This window comes from Ovis canadensis, chromosome 22 (assembly GCF_042477335.2).
Source record: "Ovis canadensis isolate MfBH-ARS-UI-01 breed Bighorn chromosome 22, ARS-UI_OviCan_v2, whole genome shotgun sequence".
Taxonomy (NCBI): domain Eukaryota; kingdom Metazoa; phylum Chordata; class Mammalia; order Artiodactyla; family Bovidae; genus Ovis; species Ovis canadensis.
This window is the reverse complement of record NC_091266.1, coordinates 52,844,121-52,868,050: the sequence shown is the minus strand read 5'-3', so window position 1 is coordinate 52,868,050 and position 23,930 is coordinate 52,844,121. Positions and strand designations below refer to the sequence as shown.

At 45.0% G+C, this 23,930-nt stretch overlaps 1 protein-coding gene across 2 annotated transcripts in view; it reads right to left on the bottom strand.

Moving 5' to 3' along the window:
• Window positions 1–207: 207 nt before the first annotated feature.
• The window catches only part of SLC18A2 (solute carrier family 18 member A2), a 41,121-nt gene continuing 17,398 nt past the window's right edge, over window positions 208–23,930 (bottom strand). The window contains exons 11-16 of one of the 2 annotated variants that reach the window (XM_069567618.1): window positions 12,076–12,154; window positions 11,826–11,877; window positions 10,878–10,941; window positions 8,649–8,768; window positions 8,394–8,527; window positions 208–2,608 (exon numbers count right to left, since the gene is read on the bottom strand). In XM_069567618.1, the coding sequence (XP_069423719.1) occupies window positions 2,504–2,608; window positions 8,394–8,527; window positions 8,649–8,768; window positions 10,878–10,941; window positions 11,826–11,877; window positions 12,076–12,154 (554 nt within the window). In that variant the 3' untranslated portion in view covers window positions 208–2,503. The remainder of the gene's footprint in view (window positions 2,609–8,393; window positions 8,528–8,648; window positions 8,769–10,877; window positions 10,942–11,825; window positions 11,878–12,075; window positions 12,155–23,930) is intronic. The other variant, XM_069567619.1, reaches the window with a different exon arrangement.

Sequence of the window (23,930 nt, the reverse complement as noted above, 5' to 3'; positions counted from 1 at the left end):
TGACACCATGTGGCTAGTTACATATTTCAATTTAAAACAAATTTTGCAAAGCCAGAAAATATGGTTCAAACTAGTCTGGAGTAGATTTTACCTGACGCCTGCAAGCAAAAAAGAATAGTTTTTAATTGAATATCCACAGTTAATATGTTCTCACATATTTTATTCTGATGATGATATCTGGTTAACAAAGGAAAACAACAGGCACAGTAGTGTTCAGAAGATTTATTAGGTAAATGAGCTAAAACAGAATGTAGGTAGATACACTTAGCAGTCAAAATAAAGAACCGAGTATTCACTGCTACCTCATTACATTTTTTGTATCTGTTTTGCTAGGTACAAACATAAAAACCACCTCTGCTCAAAAAATTAACAGTTCAGAGAGCTGTGTGTTCTTGTTCTGATACACACATTAAAAAACAGCCCCTCTTTTCATAGTTTTGCCAACCCCAGAATATTACTCATATGAAAGACCATATAGTTTTTTTTTCCTCATCAGATAGTTTTTCCCCTTTTGCTCCCAATACACATCTGAAAAACATTTCTCTTTTAGATGATCTCTAGGGATCACTAGCAGACATGGCTGCCAGTCATTCTTGAAGAGACTGAAGCCTTACAGGCAAAAATTTTAAAAGCTATATAGTATTAGGAGTGGGGAGAACCACAAACCCTCCAAGAGAACTGATTTGCAGCACACTTTTTTAAGGGTCTCCCCTACAGAAGTAGAGAACAATCCCGCTTTTTTACTTTAGCCATAGAAGCTCCTCCAGCAAAGCAGAGGCCTTGTGTGAGTCACCCAGTGCAAATACATGAGTAGGAAGCCAATTTGCTTCCAACACACGCACTTAAAAAACCAGACTTCAGATCAAAGCCCCATGAAAAAGCTTCATGAAGACAATGGAAAGGAAGTATTAGCTACTTTCTTAGAGAAGTAAAAGAGTCTTTCCAAATTAACAGAAACAATTTTAGCTTAACAAAAAAACTGACATTCGGTAGTTTTTGTTTACAGAACTACAGAATGGACAAGTGTTTTTGAGACATTCCACACTATCTTCATGTCATACAAAATGATGTAAACGGACAGTGTTCACTAACAGTACTTACATCGAAAAGGCACAGCAATGTTCACGCTCAGAAAAACTACATCACACAGCACTAGGTGATAACAGTATTGCACAGACATGTTCAGATGTTTGGGTTTTTTCCTGCATGTGAAAAGGGAGTGTGCCCTGACCACCCTATTATTTTTACCTGTTTTCCTAACACGATTCAAGACTTCCTCCTCCATCTTCATCTAAAGTAATAGTATAAAAAAAATTAACAGATCCCTAGAAAACACTTGACTTCCAGGTAAAAGAAAATTATAGTCTGATTTTTTCCACATCACAGCAGCTATTCGCTTTTAAAATTTCTTTTCTAAAACTTCAGGTAGATGTTGATATATCTCATCAGGCTTCAACAACCCTAATAGTATAAGATGTTTCTGTTCTCAGTCTTTTGTCATCCGGTAAGACAAGTATGTATCTGAAAGGGAAAGCTTCTAGTTGTTCATAACTATATATTTGGGTGCTTTTCTCTGCTTTCAGAACATTCACTTGTGTTACCCTTATTGGCTTTAAAGTTTGCTGCCAACCACAAGACATGTAAACATATAATTTACAACCATCTGCTTCCAGGTAGGTTATTACATAGAAAACTAATGCCAACTGAGATCCATGGATTAAATCCGAAACATGACTGACTCAAGTTCTTCTGCATTTCAGATAACTAGCTTTTACCTCATGAATATATTATATTGATAGTACAGTTGACCCCTGAACAACATCATTTGAACTGCATGGGTCCACTTATATGCAGAGTTTTGCAACAAATACAGACTGCAGTACTACGTGGCCCGTGGTTGGTTGAATCCAACCACGAGTGGAATCACGGATACAAAGGGCTGATTGTTTTTGGCTGTGTGGGGTGTTGGCATTCCCAAACCCTGTGTTGTTCCAGGTCAACTGTAATTCCAAGTTCAGTAACATTCAGTGTCACTACATAATATATGCCGTCTGACTTGACTGTTTTTCAGACTTCCTTCTAGTTTCTCATTGTTGGAAGTGTCTCGGAGATATTGTGTGCTTTAAACACTCATTACCAATATTCAGAAAAAAATATAAGACTTTTTTTGCCCAGGTGTTTGTGAATGTAAGTTAAAAAATTATATTTGATTTGGATTCAGATATTTATAGATTTACACTATATTTCGTCAAAATATATTGTATAATATTTAATAAAATCAAATACATAAAATAAAGTTTTCAACACTATTTATACAAACCCCTAGAAAAGCTGCTTTTTCTTTATAAGGCCGTTGGCTATCGATCATAACCGTGGAAAAGAAAGAACCTTTGGTTGTATGACTTTCACCAGGGATGAATGGTATGACTAAGACAGTTCTGGATGAGTCATTTCACCGGAAACACTTTTATACAATTAGGTACTTGGAGGACTTTTGCGGGTCTCAGTCACTTTCAGAGTCTTCATCCTCACCTATCGGATGCGACTGGCTGCTGTTCTGCGTGTACATTTTTGTTTTAATGGGGCAGTTGTGATCCATGAGGATAGCCTAAGAGAGAGCAGGCGCAGATACATTAACTCACTGGTTCACAAAGAGAAGGCAGAGACTGCTTAAGACGAAGGATTAGTAGCTTGACAGCTTCCTACAGTGCCACCCAGTGTTACCCGACCAGTAATCTGGTGCAACTGCCAGGTGCCTGGCCTAGAAGACCTGGAGTTCCACAGTGAAAATTCCAGGCAGTAGGAGGCAGCCGAAGCAGTCTCTACAGTGTTCCTAGTACATCTGCCAGGGACCCTAAGTCGATTTGGAGGAACCTGTAAGCTATGAAGAAAGGGGTATTCAGGTTAGGTTTAGTTTATACTTAGGGTGGGGGGATCCTCCTTAGTTAAGGCCACAGGTATGGCCCCTTTGATTTCCCTGGATTAAGCATCACAGGGCCCTTATCTTTTAAATATGGCATCTCGGAAGGATGTCTTGTCTTCCCGAGTCCTGGCTGGCCTCTTCTTCATTAATATTATTTTATTAATAAAAAGTATGTTTCTCTCATACACATAAAAATTCTGTGTGCTCCCTTATTGTAACAGAAACTTTTTAAAGATCAACTGATCCTGAGTTGATAAGCGCTACAGTCATTATTCCTCCTGGAAGTATACAGACCAAGCACGTAGTCTTGAGTATACAGCTGGGGTTTATCATGCTGAGACTGCTAGGCATGTTCAATATCTCTCTACTCCACAACAGCCCTATGTGATAGCTTGATCACCCTCTGTGTAGGCACAGTGGTCAAAGACCTAGACCAAGAAATGTATGGCTAAATGGTGTGGATCGAGCCCAAGCAGCATCCTGTGCCAGCATCCGCTCTGGCTGTGCCCCACAGGACAGCCAGGGGTGCCGAGCATGACACGGTGCAACTGCAATGAACTCTCTCACCAGGCATGTCTTTCGGTTTTTCTCCACGTAAGCTATCCTCCCAGTGCCTTTTTGTGCATTTGAAAATCTAAATGGCAACATTTATCTGGATTAAATTAATCTTCTGTTGGCCTATTGCAACCTATCTTGGCACTTGTCAGCTGCTCCTCCCAGTTCTTGTCCCACAGATTTGATAAGCTGCTGTGTTTCAACTCAGCCCTTAACCCATTTATCATTTCCCAAAAAATTCTAAAATGATCTGCCATGTGGTCTGTGATGATAAGGATTTCCGTGACTGTCTAAGTTAGGCTGCCAGCTCAAATTGTTAGCTGCAAATTCAACTCTAGTTTTTTTTTTTTTTTTTCATTATTATGCTGCTTGCCAAGCGAATTGATACATGGACTTCAAGAAGAGCTCAATTTTTTCAAAAGTAACTGAAGTGATAGACAGCAGGACCCTTCTTGCCCACATGGGTGTGTACTTGTAACACAAAAGCTTTAGCCATCAAGAGCTCCATGTCTTGCCTCTGGAGTCAATCCTCAAACGTGCCCGAGAATCACTCAGTGGGGCAGGTTAAACATCGAATCCCAGGTTCCTACCCTTAGTGACACTGGTGTCAACATGCTGTGAGAAGCACCACCCAACTTATGTGTGGCATATTCTGGGACAAAGCAGTGTTGCACGGCTGACGACAGCTTACTGGGCACTTATCAGATGTGTGTTTCAGTGCCTTTAAGGTCCTCTCCCAGCAACTGAGGAACCTCACTGCACACAAGTGATGGTTCCACAGGGTTTGTGGACAGAGTGCTTACTGGGAGTTAAGTGCTTGGGGAAAGCACATGGAGAAGATGGGGTGGACTTGAAGCTTGCAGGACATTAAAGCAGCCTGCTTTTTCCCCCACCCTCCTGCCAACCCCGAGATCTGATGTTGAGGCACAGTGAGACCATCACAGGAAAGACCAACCAGACCCAGACTTGTAGGGCCCTGAATGCCAGGCAAGAGGCCGTATTAACCCCAGGCCTACAGGCGGAGAGCCAGCCTTGGAAAGGATGGCCATCCTTCTTCCTTACCACAAAGGCCTCTCCCCTGGCTGCTAAGTCACCATGAACTACACAGACTTAAGGACTTTTGGAACCTAGCACTGGGCACATAACAGGGACCCAAGTTAAAAACTGCATTGCAAGGGAAGATGTTCAGTCAGACCAATTATTTGGCACTGTACAGAACTTATCAGTTAACCAGACTGCATTTGCTGACACTACCTATACCAGGTAAAGGCGTTTTCTTTCTTAAAAAATCATTTGTAACTTTTAAAACCTAGCTTACTGGCTTCTGAACACTTTTTTTTTTAAGATTTATTGTGCCATCTTTTTTTTTTTAAAGTTACAAGAGTAAGCCAGATGGCATGTAATAGTCCAAAAGTGCCATGAAAAGAGGCATGAGCAGCAGCAAGTGGGTAAGTCACGGGCATGAGGGACAAGTACAGAGGGACCTGGGGAGCAGCCTGGTAACTAGAGCAGTCCTCCGTGCACTGCTGTGGGGAGAAAGGTGTGTTTGACCCTCAAGTGAAGTATAAAAGCGGAGGGTGCAGGGGATTGTCATTTGTATTCAGAGCAAAGCCCATTCCTGAGAGTTGAGCTCCAGTCCTGCCAAATGCCTGGTTTCATATCAGACACCATAGAGTCAGGATTTCCAAAGCAGTGAAAACATGCTGGACCAAGTGAAGTGTAAAAATAATATAAATATGAAGCTAGGACAGTGAAACCATCAAAGGATTAAAATGTAAGAGTTCCAGGCTTCAAGACATTGAAAGATACCAGGGCTCCTGTGTGCTAGAAAAGACTTATTTACCATGTTATCTTTTTTTTTTTAAGTGATGGTTTTGCATCAGGATCAGCAAGCTACAGTCTTCAAATCGCCTCCTTTGCTGTCTGAGCAACAATTATAAACGAAGAGTAAGACCTAAATTGTTTAGTCGCTAAGTCGTGATTCTTTGCAACTCTAAGGACTGCAGCACGCCAGGCTCCCTGTCCTTCACCATCTCCTGGAGTTTGCTCAAACTCATGTCCATTGAGACCTAAGAAATGTGCCCTATCTTTAAAAAAAATTTAACCTGAAAAAATAAAAGTCCATTCCAGAACCCAGTTTCCTCACTGGCTACTCTAAGAGCCAGAGGCTACAATCATGGAACGCAGTTCCTCAAATGACAGAGCTGGTGTTTCTTATACCTGCAGAGGGACTACAGTAATGGGCTTTTTTCTCTGCCTGTATTGATAACACTGATTTCAAACAAACAAACAGAACCCCAGAAATCCAATAAACCAAATGAAAGCAAAACTCAGGTGCTCACAAACTGGTTCATGATCAGATGACTTGGGAACCATAAAATGGCACTCGAACTTTCCATTTCGAGCTGAAGTCCACACACCACTTAATCAGAATGTTTCCTAATGAAGGAATGACTTGCTAAGGCTTGTACGCCTTCTGGCTCTCCTGTCCCCTGCACTTGGTAACTGCTGATCCTGAATGCAGGCACTTGGCGGTATTGGATTTTCTCAAGTGGATGGTAATCGATCGTGTCTCCGCCCTGGCACGCACCGCTTCCTGCCCTCGCTCCCTCTCATCACTCAGTGCCAGCGGCTGCTTCCTGCCTGCATAGTGAGTAGGCAGCGGCTGTTGGCTGCCACCTTCCCCTGTCACCATCATGCCCCTCAAATGGATCTGACATGATGCCTTCAATTACATGCATCAATTATGGGCAGGGAGACACACAGTCTCTCTGGTTTTCAATGATTCATCTTGCTAGGCACTTATTAACGGACATTTTACAGTGCAAGTAGCTTCTGGAAGCCTAGCCCTTATCGTTTTGCCTTCCAGGACTGTCTCTTCCACTTCCTTCAGCGCTTTTCTTTTTAAATGAAAAAAAGCCTTGATTTAAATGTGGGAAGAGGCACAGAGGCCTTCTGCCCATCATGTGTGGACTCCAGAGTGGGAACTGGTCCCCTGACCTCACCCACTTCCTCCAAGACCTCAGATAAGCCCTCGAAGCTGTTACTGACAAACGGATAAGACAGTAGCCACTAACGTCTGCTGCTCGGCAAGGGAAGCCCACTGGGCAGTGCTGGGTTATGAGAGTTCTCATCTCACAGAGAGAAGAGAGGGAGGGACCTGAGGGACCGCTGGGCTGACAGAGTGCGTCAGAGTTAGGTAAGAGCAAGAAAGGAGGGTGGGGTTATGTGGAAACTAGTGACAACTTACTGAGCAGTTACTGTGTGCAGACATGGGGGTCACACTCTGCTGGGATTCCTTCACTGAATCCTCAAACCACCCTGTGAGGTCAAGGCTAAATCGTCTTCCTATGAGAGAGACAGCTTGGCTCCAGGGCCCTGCACTACCTTCTGAGCCTTACACAGTCTCCTGGGTGACAGAATCATTTGTAGGTGATTTTTTTTTTTTAGTCAAATAGGGTTGGGAGTAATCTTCATTCAGCCTTAATCAGATTGATATGGTGGCAACAGAACAAGAACTATTTTCTGTGATTGCACAGAGAATTTCCTGACCCTGATGAGGGCCAAGGAACTCTGCTGGGGTCAGACAAAGGTGGCCAGGGAACTCAGATGACCAGGCTGGAAAACAGGAAGTGCCCTGAGAGAGACGGGAAAGTTGTTCGGAGCTGGGGAGGCGTCAGCAAGAGGAAGAGTCAGATGGGTGTAATTCAAAGATACCTACTTAAATCCTATATAATAAAGGGCACAAGACCAGTGCTCAGTGCTGGATACACTTTTTAAATATACTGAACAAATTAATAAATGCCCCAAATGCCCCAAACAAAGACTACACACGACCCAACTTCAGGGTCTGTGTCTGTCTTTAAACCTACTCTTTGGGGAAGATCATGAAGAGGGCAATTAAGAAATGCCAAAGCCTTAAAACCCATTTCAGTTCAAAAGTCATGGAGAACTTCTGACGTACTCCCAAGAGCACAGTGCAAGGGAACCTCACATCCATTACTAAACAAAAAAATACCATCTCCCCCGGCCTTGCTTCTCTCATTCACTCTTAATCTAAGGCCCTCTTCTTTCAACCAGATGAATGTCCATTAACATCAGACTTTTAAAAAAAGTCAGCAGCAGCAGCACCAGGTAGGAACACTTATTGGAAAGGGTAAAATGACTGATACATTTCAAAATTCAAATTTAGAATTGACAAGTTTGAATTTGTTCAAAAGGGGAACACTTTATATTCAATACTATATCTTGCCTATAGCTAGGATTCTGGTCATGAAATTGTTAACTTAAACATTATGAAGATGTGCTCACATGTGCCCAAAGGTACATAAAACAATGTTTTTCCATAAGTGTCTATTACCTACATTAAAACCATCTCCAGAGTCTTATGCAGAAAGACTTGGGACACTACTACTGAAAACCGTCAGGGTTAGGAGAAAAGCAAACAGGACCAAAAATGGTTGATCTTAGGAGTGAGCACAGGAGGTAAAAAAGTTATGTTCAAGATTTCAAGAAGCTTTGAAAATTAAATTGTTTAATTTTCAATATGCTGCTGCTAAGTCGTGTCAGTCGTGTCTGACTCCGTGACCCCGTAGATGGCAGCCCACCAGGCTCCCCCATCCCTGGGATTCTCCAGGCAATCTATGTTTATATTTGGTTGACAGCTATATTGACAGCTAATCTATATATGAAAATTATTTCACTCTTCAAGTGTATAAACATAATGCTTGATACAGTCAAAGAAGTATCTGCTCCATGTGGTATAAACTAAAAAGGAACTCTTACAATTTATATTTGGGGAGTTCTGTTCAAAAGGAGTAGAAATATATTTTAGAACCAAGCCATAAGATGCTAGCCAGAAGACCATGCTAAAATTATCAAGAAACACTTCATTGCATCCTAAAACTTTTCTTACCATTTTTTCTTCCTTGGCAGGTGGACTTCGAAGAAAAAAGCAGAGAGGAGCAAAAAGAATATCAATTATTCCAATAATTGTCATGAGCCATGGAAATCCAATTGCCTTTGCGATAGCCCCACCAGCAGAAGGACCTTTCAGGAAACAGAGAATTAGATGTAGGCAGAAAGATGCAAAGGTTTAAATAATTTTCAGTAGGCATTATCAATCGTGTACTGAGAAAAAAAAGTTCTCTTGGAAACCCAATGTCCTTACCTATGGCATATCCCATACAAAACGCCACATCAGCAATGGCATACACACTCCCATAGACCGACACGTGCCGCAGGTCGACCAGGTAGCCCATGATGGGCATCATTGATGAATCCACCATGCCTGTGGACAGTCAGGGAACACAGACAGTCTACAGAAAACTGATGGAAACCAACAGTGGGCTGAACGTCAATGACTGTGTCCTAACCTCACAACCCTGCCAAGATTCTTCACCGCTATCTGCCAAGTCTTGAGGCAAACTCCCTACAACAGACCTTTCACTGAAGACAGACTAAAGGTGCCTGAGGCTGGGACTGGAACTCAGACTACTATTTGCCTGTTCCCTGCCTTGCCTCATCTTGTCCTCCACTGTCTGGTAGACAGCACCCAGTCCTCTAGGGGCTTGCCTGCCATTCTGCAGACCCAAAGGGATGCTGGTTACTGGCTGTGTGAACCCTGAGCCTGCTTCCTGTGGGTGCTTTCCTGATTCACTAGTTTCTGGTCCACATCGTCCTCTGCCCTCAAAGAGGGCATACATGCCTCACCCAGTCTCCTCCCCACCCACAGCTTGGCCTCATTCCTAGATTATGAGAGTTAAAGTCAGAAAGCATAGAGAGAATCAGAAGGAACCAGAACAGGAAAGAGTCTAAGGGATTGCCCGGCCCTACTCAGGAAACTAAAATCAAAAGAGGTGTGCTCATTTAGTTGGCTAAAACACCAAAAACCATCACCACTGCCAAGACCTATATTAGGACCTCTGGTCTCTAAAATAGTCAGAGAACAGGAAGCATAAAGAAAGGGTATGTGTATTCAGAGTTCTAAATCCAAACCCTGGCTGGTTAAGCATCGTCATGCTTTATCTCTCTGAACATCACTCTCCCCATCAATAAAATGGAGATGATAATGATTGGCTGAATGAGATGATGGCTGTGAACACACCTGGCAGGGCATTCAAACGTCAGATCCCTCACCCGCACTCCTACAGAGGTAGGAGGGTAAGGGAAATTTCTTGCATTCAACTAGTATGTGCTGATCACCTGAAATGTGCAAGGTGCTGGGATAAGGGTGAACAGAGCAAAGAGTTGAAAACTAAATTATTGTGAGTGATGCTCTGAAGGCGCTGTGAGAAGTTATGTGTATGGATTCACATATGTATGTGTATGTGTATGAGTGACTGAAGTTGCTCAGTCATGTCTGACTCTTTGTGACCCCATAGACTGTAGCCCACCAGGCTCCTCTGTCCATGGGATTTTCCAGACAATAGTATTGGAGTGGGTTGACATTTCCATCTCCAGGGGATCTTCCCAATCCAGGGCTCCAACTTGGGTCTCTGGCATTGTAGACAGACGCTTTACCATCTGAACCACCAAAGCTCAACAAAGTTGGGTTAGTGAGTGAGTGAAGTCACTCAGTCGTATATGTATGCACGTAAGCTGGGATAACCTAGCCTGGTCTAAGGGGTCAGTAAAGGCTCCATCCTCGCTACTGCACCAAAGATCCGACTTCTGCCTTTACCCTGCGACAGATTCACCTTTATCATGATTAATCTGTATATTATAAATGAGAAATAAGCATGTGCTATTTGTCTAAGATATGAACGAGATTTTTCCTAACACATTACTTACTGTGCCTCACATTGCTACAAAGATTTATCCCCTTTGCTTGTGAAAATTCCCACAGTACAGCTGGTCATCAATACATCAGTCTACCTTTTCTGTACCAAACCTTATTGAAAACTACATGTGAAGCCTTTGTCCCCCAGCCTCATATGAGAAGGTCTGTGCACAGATATGAGCCCAAACAGATGGGTTCTGAGTAAGCAGTTCTCCTGTTTGCCCAGGCTCAGCAGTGGAGTGTCATTTTGCTTCTGTAAATATCAGGCTTTTACAATACTGGTTTTCAGGAAATAAATGACTAGTTCATGAAAGCCAGTACCTGTGGACAGTCTACAAACTGTACATGAGCTAAGGTGCCACAGCCTCCTGTCAAGCATCTAGAAATTTTAAACTGAGTAACGATAAGTCTGCCCAAGTAAGAACTCTTTTTGTTTGTTTGTTTTGGCCACACAGTGCACCATGCAAGATCTTAGTTCCCCAACCAGGAATTGAACCCAAGCCCTTGCTGTAAAAGTGCAGAGTCCTAACCACTAGACTGCCAGGGAAGTTGAGGAACTCTTTCTTGGTACTGGGAAAACAAATTTTTAAATTTAGGCACAAGGCTCCAATGACTTACCAATTGCAAAACCAACTCCGAAGTTGGGAGCTATGAGTCCATAGATGTTTTTTGCAAGAGGAATCTGTAAGAGGAAATTACATGTTATGCCAAAAGAACATGCTATTCAACTCTGAATTATCACAGAAAATCTTAAAAATAGGTTTTCTCAGGCCTGTTGTGTGTGTTCCCTTCTGAAAGAAGTAGGAGGAGGGAGCAAGATGGGGTTTGGGCAGAAGAGGACCCTCCAAATCTTTAATAGAGTTGAAATAGGTTTTGTGACCACCAAGAAAAGCTAGTTCACTTTCATATGTGAAAGTTCAGCCTAGCCTATACTCCATTTTTTTAATAGTTATTTTTATTTATTTGGCTGCACTGGGTCTTAGTTGCAACATGCAGGATCTTTAGCTGCAGCATTCGAACGCTTAATTGCTACATGTGGGATCTAGTTCCCTGACGAGGGATCAAACCCAGGCCCGCTGCACTGGGAGGGCAAAGTGTTAGCCACTGGACCACCAGGGAAGTGACCATACTCCATTTTTGAAAAGAACCAGAAGGTCTCATTTGGGGTAGATATTAGCCTTTGGTAGACAATGTTTTATTCTAGAAAAACATCTTGCTACTGTTTCTGGCCAGTTGCCCTAAAGTGTTCAAGCCACTGTGATATTTTAGAGGCACAGGGAGAGGGGAACAAGGTGAAATAAAAACAATGTAATAAAACATTCTAAATAATTTCCAACTGACATAAAGATAAACCCTTTGGAGACTCTTGTCCGAAGCTTTTAACATGATAACAAATGAGAAGAAAATGGAAGATTAATAAAACTAAGTGTCAACAAACTTCAAACTGCCATATTTGTTGGTGACTCTTACCCAAAGCAAAAGTTTCATTTACAGGTTATTTTCACCTGTCAAATGTCATCTCCCCCCCCCACCCCGCCACCCCCCGCAATGTTATCTTTTACTCACACATAAAATGCTCATTCCGACAATTATCATTCCTAGAAGAGCACAAAGCCATCTGTCAAAAAACAAAAAAGCACCATTAAGAAATGATTCTACCCCCCCACCCCCAACCCAGGTTTTCAGTGGAAACAACAGTTTATAGCAGTGAAAGTTTCTAACAGTTATAGTAGTGAAACTAGAAACACTTGGAATTTTTTAAAGTAAGTTCGTTACTGTAACAGAGTGAGTGTTGGGTTGTTTCATTTCATCTTACCTCCCCATTTTGTGTGCGAGGATCCCAAAAACATTGGTTCCAATGAGATAAGAGATGCTAGCTGGCAAGAAAGCCACGCCTGTAAATTTATGAAAGGGACACCTTATCAGTACAGATATCAGTCACGTGTGAGAAAAACTAATAATTGTGAGGCACCACGCTTGTGATGAGAGCTGAGGAAATGAAGCCCTGGGACCTGCACCCAAGCAGCTAATATCCGGTGTCTGATGGAACTAGTCTGGACTCCACACGGCTTATCCGTCCACACGAAGCTGCCAGCTGCCTCGCCACTCCAGAAATGAGATTCCTCCCTCTATCGTGGGCTTCATCTGGCCCCCACCTCTGCCTGGTGGCGGGTTTTACCAGGCGAGTTGGGGTGGATGACAGTGACGGCCCCTGGCTGTGGAGCTGCCAGCTGCCACCCCACACAGGCAGTGAGCAGCGGTGGTCATCCGCTCCCAGGTGCCTCCCTTCATATGTGTACAGCAGAACAAAGACACAGGAACTGACAACAGTCAGGAACACTGAGATGAGCACAAGGAAAAAAACATTAAAACTCTCCCACGCTGCATCACTCAGATAATCCCACAGTTGTTTTCCCTTGCAAGTTCTATGTACATAAATAAATGCGTAAGCACAGGAGTTTTGTGTCTTTAAAAAAAAATAGTATTATACCTACGGTTCTACATCCTGCTGGGTTTTTTTAAAGATTTATTTCTTTATTTTTGGCTGTGCTGGGTCTTCATTGCTGGTCAGGCTTTTCCCTAGTTGCAGCGAGCGGAGCTACTCTTCCTTGCAGTGGCTCTCTTGTTGGGCCCACAGGCTTCAGCAGTTGTAGTTCCTGGGTTCTAGAGCACAGGGTCAGGAGCGGCACACGGGCTTAGTTGTCCCGTGGCATGTGGGATCCTCCAGGGATCGAACCAGGGATCAAACCCGTGTCTCCTAAAATGGCAGGCGGATTCCCTACCACTGAGCCACTCGAGAAGCCCCATCCTGCTTTCAATTCCTTTTATGAACATCTGTGCATGCCAGATAAATAAGTAAATAAATACGTGGTCATTTTTTTGTGGCCAAATCCTATGTGACTGACAGTTTCATGTTTTCCCAGGAGAGGAACTTTGCAAGCCCCAAGCTGAGTTCACAGCTGACGAGGGCGATGGTTGCCTTGAACATGCCTCTCTGCCTTGAATAGGAAAGCCTACTCAAGCCAGCCCACGCTTGGTGGCCAGGGCATTTGTCCACATCAGCTCCATCTGGCCTCCATCCATCCTTAGGACAATAGGACAATCTCTTTTCCAAAGATGGCTTTTCAAACTTCTCACACTTTTGGTGTTTTCCCTTGAAATCCAGAAATACCAGGCTGGTTCCTAAGCCTTGCCCACAAGTGGTAAACATTGCTTTGTTCCCAATCATCTGACTGCATAAATGGTCAGCAGCTCCCCACTCACTCCAAAGGTCCAGGGCCGGAGTCCTCCTTGTACAGGCAGCTCACTAGCACACGAGCAGCAAGTGTGATCTTACCTCTCCAAAGACACACTGGCTCCCCCACAGGCACTAACACAAGCCATCAAACTCTCAGATACACAGTATTGAAGGAAATCAAAAAAGGGGATATATGTAAACATACAGCAGATTGCATTTTGCTGTACAGTAGAAACTAAAACAACATTGTAAAGCAACTATGATCCAATAAAAATCAATTAACAAAGAAAAAACTCCAGAAAGGCCAAGCTTCCCAGAACAGAAGGGACTTCAACAGTGATTGCTTACGGGAGCTAAATCTAAAACCAAATCATTCTAGATTTGATAATCTGGAAAATAACAATTAAGTGCAATCTCATTTCACGTTCCAGGAAACCATTTCCATCACACTTAGCAACATACAGTGGCCACATAATTGCTAGAGGTGACAGGATACAGCAAACATCACTGGCAGCTCACGCCCAGCTCAGTGCTGGGCTGCGGCAAAGACAACGGGCACAACATGGTCCTGATCACCATGAGAGTCACTTCAAAGGATCAGAGGACATCTGAACTACGACATGGCTGAGCTGGGGTTGCACACAGGTACCAGTGCCGTGATCTGGGAACCAGAGTCTGCAGCTGGCAAAGCTCCCCAAAGCAGCTGGTGTTTAAACCTGACCCTGGCAGGGGCATAGCAGAGAACTAAATTAGTCTGGAGATGTAAGAAATCATGAGGGCCTTTGTCTGAGATGAGTGTCAGGAGGCATTAATGAATGAAGCACACAAACTATCGGAAAAGTGACAGCATGGATACTGTGATAAAGAGCCGCTGACATTCAGCTTCAGCATCAGAGAAACAAAAGGAAAATAGAGTGGGGGGCCCAGGCCCACCTGACGGCGCAGCTGCCATTCTGCCCAGACAGTGACCGCCCTGGGGACTGAAGTCCCAAATGAGATGATCTGGTTTTTCTAGAGAAGCTGGAAGTCCAGATTCTTACACAAAGTCGCCTGATTTTTACACGCTGGCAATTCGTATTTTAAAAACATAAACCTCATGCCAACACCTGTGCCAGCCAAATAAAACATACTTCTAGGCTGCATTTGGCCCAGAACCTGAGCAGAGGTTGGAGAAAGTGGTTGGTACAGCATCTGGCCAGAATGCCTTGCTGGTGACTCCTGACTCCCCAGGTGGAACATGGGAAGCATCACTGAAGCCGAAACTTCAAAGCAGGGATGCAGACAAGCTCAGGGGATGCCCCAGATGAGCTACGTCTTCCCAGGCAAACCAGCTGGGATGCTGAGTGCACAGGAGTAACCCAGGAGCCAGCACAGACCGTTTTCCACGGACGGCAAACAGAGCTGACCCTTGAACAATATGAGTTCGAACTGCTCAGATTCAATTGTGTGTAGATTTTTTTCAATAGTAAATACTACAGCTCTACACGCCCCACGTTGGGTGAACCCACACCTGTGGAACCACAGACACCAAGGCAACTATAAATTATAGCCAATTTCCAACTGTGAGGAGGGTCAGTGCTTCTAACCACCCCCCGTTGTTCAAAGGTCAGCTGTACTCTCAGATGGCAAACACCAACTTCATGATTCTCTAGCCAGAAGCATGGAATTAGGAGGGGGGCAACAAGGTGTTCATTTCAGCTGGGGATTTACCAGCTGAGGCTCGAATGGGTCACTTGAACCTCGAGACAGAGACAGCAACAGCTCCCACTGCACACACCTCACAGGGAGGCTTTGAGGATAACGTGGCAAAGTGAGCACCAAGGGCTTTGGCACCTGCCCTCCCAGCCTGATCCCTGTGCCCTGTCACTCCACACTCACCCCACCTGACCCACCATTCACCCTGGCACGCTGACCTTCCCCACACTGCAGCAAGCTGCTGTGGGCGGGGACCACTTCATCTGTCTCCCTGCAGCCTTGCTCTGCAGCGGCACACAGGAGGTGCCCAGAACCAGCTGACCATTCAGAGGAAAGACCCTGAGCAAGGGCGTTCACTTCACAGAGCTGAAGGCCATCCCTCGAAGGCACCCCCACTGGTCCAGCAGCCTGCCCCATGGGGAAACAGGCAGGGTGCGTGTTCGGGAGCCCAGAGGCCCCCCTTCTCCCTCCAAGGTGCAGACAGGGCCACACACGTTCTTTGGACCTCAGGCTCCAAGCTCCCGATTCGTGTTCTGACACAGCCTCTGCATCCTCGGCCTTCTGGGACCTCCACCGCCTACATCACCGACAGAGCCAGCCTCTCGGAACTCAGAGAGACCTCAGTGGGCCTCACGGAGGAACTGCTCCAGTGTTCCAAGAGGGGGCCATCCATCTCTGCTTTAGAGACCAAGACTGGCAACCTACTACCTTTCCAGACAGCCTTTCAGGGGCACCTCCTAGGACAGGGCGGGCACCCTGACACCAAGCCCTAAGCCTTCCCATCATCTCCACCCACCAGCCCTGGTTCACATTCCAGAGCCAAGAGCAGCAGGCTTCAACCCCCACCTCATGAGACCCTAGACCAGAGGGGCAGAGCTGCCAGGTCTCCAGGAAAGAGCTGTGCAGCCTCCTGGCACTGGATCCTCGGGGACAGGCCCAGCCTGGGGGCTCCTCACCTGGCTGGGAGGGGCCCAAGGGGCTCGGGAGAGGTGGGCAGCAAGATGCCAAGGGCCCACAAGGTGGGGAGTGGGGGGAGATCCCCCCTACACAGGAGATGACACTGCAAATGGGAACAGAAATCTGATTCTCTGAAGGAAACACAAGTCTAGCTCTGGGGCAAGGAAGGAGCCAGGTCACTGGTGGAAAGGTATGGGGTTGGGGCACCATCTGGCCGGAGAGATAAGCCCTGCAAGAGGTCCTCCTGATGAAATCTAGGCAGCCTGTGGCCAGCTATCTAATCCGGATGGCCTGGGTCCCTGACTGACGTGAAAGACTTGACTGTGTTTACGTGTCTGGAGAGGGAGGCGAGGCCGCTGAAGAGCCCTGCGTACGGCCAGGACGTGGTCAATTAGGGCGACGAGTCAGTTAATTGGAGAAAACAGAAACACCGCAGCAGCATCTCTGCCCAGGAGCACGTGCAAAGCCAACACGTAGCTCCACTCACAGCCACGTGCCACACCCCCAACACACACACACACGCACACACAGACACATACACAGACACACAGACACACACACAGACACACACACAGACACACACACACACACAGATACACACACACACACACAGATACAGACACACACACACAGCAGCATGTCTGCCCAGGAGCACATGCAAAGCCAACACGTAGCTCCACTCACAGCCACGCGCCACCCCCCCCAACATACACACACACACAGACACACACACAGACACACACACACGCACACACACACGGCACTGCCTGAGGACCCCTGGAGGCCTGGAGCAGCATCTTTGCCCAGAAGCACATGCAAAGCCAACACGTAGCTCCACTCACAGCCACGCGCCACCCCCCAACACACACACAGACACACACACACACATACAGACACACACACACACAGCAGCATCTCTGCCCAGGAGCATGTGCAAAGCCAACACGTAGCTCCACTCACAGCCACGCCCCATACCCCAACACACACACACACACACACACACACAGACACACAGACACACACACAGACACACACACACACACAGACACACACACACAGCAGCAGCATCTCTGCCCAGGAGCACGTGCAAAGCCAACACGTAGCTCCACTCACAGCTACGAGCCACCCCCCAACACACACACACACACAGACACACACACACACACACACACACACACACACACGGCACTCCCTGAGGACCCCTGGAGGCCCGGAGCAGCATCTTTGCCCAGGAGCACATGCAAAGCCAACACGTAGCTTCACTCACAGCCACGCGCCACACCCCCAACACACACACACACACAGACACACACACACACAGCACTCCCTGAGGACCCCTGCAGGCCCCAGTCAGCACAGGCCAGAGGGAAAGAGCCCGAGAAAAACACCTCCCATGGTGTCATCCACTGGTATCAGCACTGAGACGGAAGCTGTCTGATCCTTTGCAAAACTGCTATTCGCTAACTTGAGGACAGAAGCCCATGCCTCCTGTGAAGCACTAAGCTCGTCTTAGGACCCTGGGGAGCCTCCACAGTTCCTCAGTCACCTCCATAGCCAGGAAGTTCAGAGTGAGATTTCTGCTGAGAACTGGCCTTAGTTGAGCTCCCAGAATCTTTCCTCCTTCAATGAATGACTCTTGTTGTTGAGGGTTTGGTTTTGTGGCATAATTCACAGACCAGACAATTCTGCGTACCCTTTTAAAGGACACAGTTCACTGGTTTGTAGTATATCCACAGGGCTGTGAAACCACCATTAAGATTTAATTTCAGAATGCTTTCATCACCCACAAAAGAAATCTCACACCCTTTAGCAATCTCTCCACATCCAGCCCAGCTTCTAGCCATTTGGGGCTTTTTAATGAAGGATTTTTTTTTTTTAATTAAAGAACACAGAAATTCAGTGCAGACCCCCAAAGGACTAGTCCCCAGGCCAGGCCAACTGGAATAAGTCTGGAAGATGAGGGACCAGCCCCAACCAGAGGGCAGCATTTGTGAAGACGCCTCTGCAAGGGCTGCGCAAGCTCACCCGAGGAAGGTAGTGCTGTGCGGTCCTGTGCTCAGTTGCTCAGCTGTGTCTGACCCTTTGCAACCCCATGGACTGCAGCCCGCCAGGCTCCTCTGTCCATGGGGATTCTCCAGGCCAGAATACTGGAGTGGGTTGCCATGCCCTCCTCCAGGGGATCTTCCTGACCCAGGGATCAAACCCAGGTCTCCCACATTGCAGGCAGATTCTTTACCAGCTGAGTCACCAGGGAAGACCAAGAATACTGGAGTGGGTAGCCTATCCCTTCTCCAGGGGGTCTTCCCAACCCAGGAATCAAACTGGGATCTCCTGCATTGCAGGCAGATTCTTTACCAGCTGAGCTACCAGAGAAGGTTGGGGGGCTCTAAAAATGTGAGTTTATTCAGAACTGAGAGTCTCCATCTGAAGATGTCAATACGTAACGTGAAAGAACTGTGAAAAGAAACTAAACTTCTAGGAAGGACAACTGATAAATTCTTAAAGAAATGTGTACATGCAAGACCTAGTCTTCAGATATTAAGCAGGATTCTCAGGCTACAGTAATTAAATAGTAAGGTATTGACAAGGGGATACAGGCAGACAAATGGAACACAAGAGAGAAAACCAGAAACAGACCCAAGAAAGAAATGGTCATTTCCAGCAAGTTGGACATGGGAAATATCAGATGGATTCCAGGGCGCCCAGCTGTAGGGCTGGCTGGCTACAAAGAGAACAGTAACATCAGGTCCTTCTCACACTCTTTTATAGCAAAAGGCATTCTCTGTAAAACCAAGAGCTAAATGCAAAAAAAAAAAAGCAACTCATACATTTATTGAAGGAAACTCAGTGAAACCATAATCTTGACATAGGAAAGGCCTTCCTGAACCTGACTTGAAATGATGGAAAAGCCTGCTAAATCTGACTCATGGCATTTTAAATGTTCCAAGTGACAAAAAGGAAAACAAAAAAACCTGAACACCTATTAAGTCAAAAGACATAAAACAAAGGGTGATATTTGCAAAAGATCTGATAAAGATTAATATCTGAACATACAAAGAACACAAATTTTTTAAAAAGGATGAAACAATAGAAAAATGGGCAAAGGATATTAATCAGAAATCCACAGTAAAGGGAATAGATATGGATAATAAACATATTAAAAGGTGCTCAATTTCACTCACAAAGCAGAAATAAATCAATATGAGATCCCCTTTCTCACATACACTCAATAGAGAAAGGCTGATAACACCTGTTTTAGTGCAAGGCCACCAAATATCAAAACACAATTTAAGTTTAGGAATTTGCCCTATAGACACAGGTACTTTCACACTTGAGCAGGAATACATGGAAAGGATATTTCACTGCAGTGTGGTTTCTAATGGCAAAAACTGGGATGAAACCAAATGTCCAGCTAAGGACAGGTAGGAATGTGGGATCCAGATTCCACATGCAGCAACTAAGTGTTTGCACGCCACAACTAAAGATCCTGCTCAGCCAAATAAATAAATATTTAAATTTTACAAAGGAATGATGTTGTTTAGTTGCCGAGTCATTTCTGACAATTTTGCGACCCCCCTGAACAGTAGCCCTTCAGGCTCCTCTGTCCATGGAATTCTCTTGGCAAGAACGCTGGAGTGGGTTGCCATTTCCTTCTCCAGGAGATCTTCCTGACCCAGGGATTGAACCTGCCTCTCCTGTATTACAGGCAGATTCTTTACCACTGAGCCATCTGGGAAGCCAGATCCAGTTAAACAGGGCAGACTGAATCTACAGGGTTTTCTAAATTCCACTTAAATTTTAGTAAAGGAATAAAAAAAAACTATAGACTCTCCGCTGTCTGCTCAAGGAGAAAACAAAATTAAAAAGCAAAATGCAGTGAGAAGGAGGATCAACCAGAGGGAGAGAAGTGAGGTACATGGCAGAGAGCTCCGGAACCTTCCACCCTCACACAGAGTGGGCAGAAGCAGTGAGACCTTCGTGCCTCAGAACCCAGGACGTTCAGGAGCTGAAGGCTGCAGGTGCTGTGAACGTAAGGCTGAGAGTGGAGGCTGTCAACCAGAAAGAGGCTGAACCGCCCCCTCACCCACCCCGTCCTCAGTGGTTCAACTGGCAGAAGACAGTTTCTTGAGAGAGACTGAACTGAAGAGGTTCAAAGACCCCAGGTAATGACACTGGAGGCTGAAACAAGGAAGGGGAGAGAGTCTTCCTACTAAATAGTAAGAGGATATTCTTTCAACAACCCCATCACCACTCCCTAACACATACACAAAACCACTCAGAGAAAATATGAAAAGACTCTTCAAATGTATGATATGATGACATCAATTATAAAAGCTCAGTTGAGTTCAGAGGATGAAGATGAAGAAATCAGTGGCAACAGGAAAGGCAAGATAAGAAATTAAAGCATAAAATGTAGGGTCCAACATCTGACCAACCAGAGCACCAGAAAAGAGCAGACAGAAAATGGAAGAGGGGTAGGATTAAAGAAATAATATAAAAAGATTTCCCAGAACTGAAAGAAGGGGTTTCCTAAGTGCTGAGGAGGCTGACCATGCGACTGCCCAGCAGAGTGGAGGAAAACAAGACTCCTGTCAGTCACCATCGCAGATGCTCAAAACCTAGAGACAAACAGAAGACCCTTCAAGCTCCTATAGAAGATGCGGAATGAGGACACTGGCCTCCTCAACAGCGACCCTGGCTGCCAGGACAGGGCAGTGGCCTCAAAACTCTGAAGGAGGACTTCCCTGGTGGTGAAGTGGTTAGGGCTCCATGCTTCCAAGGCAGGGAGCATGGGTTTGATCCCTGGTTGGGGAACTAAGATCTCACATGCTACACAGTGTGGTCCAAAAAAATATTTTTTTATAAGATTCTGAAGGAAAAGCATTTCCAACCAAGAATTATACACCCAAACAGACTAAGTCAATCAAACTCAGGATAAAATTGAGGCAAGGATGCGTGTGTGTGTGCTAAGTTGCTTCAGTCATGACCAACTCTTTGCAACCCTATGGACTGTAGCCCAGCAGGCTCCTCTGTCCATGGGATTCTCCAGGCAAGAACACTGGAGTGGGGTGCCATGCCCTCCTCTGTAGAGACACTTTCAGATATGCAGGATCCCAGAGGGCTTTTACCTCAGGAAGCTGCTGGAGGATGTGTTCCAGCAAAATGAGAATGTAAACCAAAGAGATGAGTGCAGGAGAGGAGGGTGCAGGAAACAGCAGAGAGGCAAAGAAGATGCCCAGATATTAGAAGAGAAAAGTCTCACGATGGCCTAGAGCACACGTCTGGACTGGAGACAGAATGACATGGAACAGACGTCCACAAACAAGCAAAAACACAGAAAGGATAGGTCTGTGGTGCACTTGGCTGTATTTAGAGGGTCTCTTATCTCTGCAGGAGAGTTTGAGGGATATATTCACAAATGCTACACAGGAATCTAAGGAAATGGAAAGACAGCAATTACTACCTACAGGAAAAACAGGCAGCTTGTAAAAGAGAAAGAAACCACTAGTAGTCTACTAGTTAAGACTCCGCGCTTCCACTGCAGGGGCCCTGGGTTCAACCCCTGGCTAGGGAACAAGATTCCACACACACACTAAAAGGAAATAATCACAGAACCCTATACAGCTCATCTTTGAACAATATTTACACAGTCAGAGTAATGTCAACACTGAAAGCCAACGTAAACAAAATCTGTTAGAGAATTGTTTTAGGAAAACAGAGGATGAGAAAACACGTGAGTTGTTTGTTTGATATTCTCAGGTAGAGCAATAATGGCATTAAAGTTTCATCTATTATATTAGGAAGCTGGTGGACAAGTCAGAAATTGGAAAATAAAAAAATAAGAGTGTACATGTTATTGAGAGACAACAAGGAATTAGCAGAAGAAACAACTAAAAGAGTTGAGGGTGAACAAAATTTGAGGAAGGGATTGGAGATGAGAAGGCATTGAGAAAAGACTGCTGTCTTTTCACTACGACTTGTATAATATTTTACTTAAAAATTAAGTACATGTGTAATTTTGATAAGAATTGAAATTTAACTGTGAAAACTAAATCTATGCATTCTGACAAAGAAACAGGAAAAAACAAGAGGTCACACAGTGATGTACATGACAAGATTTCACATGGGTTGGGTTTTCAAGCATTGCACACAGATGGCACAGAACCAGAAAAGACACAAAATTGTTAACAGAGGACTGGGCTGGGAGAAGGGGAAAGATGCATATGAGATTTTTTTTTTAAATTTTACTTCCTCATTCCCTGTACTTCGGTTTTGAACAATAAGCATGAAAGCGAAAGTGAAAGTCTCTTAGTTGTGTCTGACTCTTTGCGAACCCATGGGCTATACAGTCCATGGAATTCTCCAGACCAGAATACTGGACTGGATAGCCATTCCCTTCTCCAGGGGATCTTCCCAATCCAGGGATCGAACCCAGGATTGCTGCATTGCAGGCAGATTCTTTACCAGCTGACTTACCAAGGAAGCCACCAGTAAGCATGAATTACTCTATAAATAAAAAACACTCTAAAAAAATTCATCCTCTTAAAAACTAAGTTTGTAATGGATAAAGATGATGTGGTATATATATAAAATGGAATACTACTCAGCCATAAAAAGAATGAAATAATGCCATTCCAGCAACATGGATGGACCTAGAGATTATCATACTAAGGGAAGTAACTCAAACAGAGAAAGACAAATAGCTTGTGATACCACTTATATGCAGAATCTAAAATTTGACACAAATGAACGTATTTAGGAAACAGAAACAGATTTAGACATGGAAGACAAAATATATAGTTGCCAAACAGGGAAGGTGGGGAGGGATAAATTAGGAGCTTGGTATTAGCAGATACAAATTACTACATGCTGCTACTGCTGCTGCTAAGTTGCTTCAGTCATGTCCAACTCTGTGGGACCCCATAGACAGCAGCCCACCAGGCTCCCCCATCCCTGGGATTCTCCAGGCAAGAACACTGGAGTGGGTTGCCATTTCCTTCTCCAATGCATGAAAGTGAAAAGTGAAAGTGAAGTCTCTCAGTCGTGTCTGACTCTTCACGACCCCATGGGCTCAGCCCACCAGGCTCCTCCGTCCATGGGATTTTCCAGGCAAGAGTACTAAAGTGGGGTGCCATTGCCTTCTCCACAAATTACTACATACAAAATAAATAAACAACAAGAGCCAACTCTACAGCACAGAGAACTATACTCAATATCCTGTAATAAACCATAATGTAAAAGAATATGTAAATATAAGCTTGGGCCTTCCTAGGAGGCACAGTGGTAAAGAATCTGTCTGCCAATACAGGAGACACAGGGACTCAGGTTTGATCCCTGGGTCGGAAAGATCTGGGGGATGAAATTTTCCTGGAAAACTCTGACAGAGGAGCCTGGTGGGCTACAGTTTGCAGAGTTGTGAAGAGTCAAACACGACTGAGTGACTGAGCAGGCACGCATGCATAATTGGATCACTCTGCTTCACACCAGAAACTAACAAAAAAGTGTAAATCAACTATACTTAAATGTTTTGAAAAATTGTTTAGTTGCTAAGTCCTGTCTGACTCTTTAGCAGCCCCATGGACTATAGCCTGCCAGGCTCCTCTGTCCATGGGATTTGCCCGGCAAGAATACAAGAATGGGTTGCCATTTCCTTCTCCGGGGGATCTTCCTGACCCAGGGACCAACTCACATCTCCTGCAACACAAGTGGATTCTTTACCACTGAACCACTAGGGAAGCCCCCTTGAAAAAATAAAACTAAGTTTCCCGTTATTCTCTTTT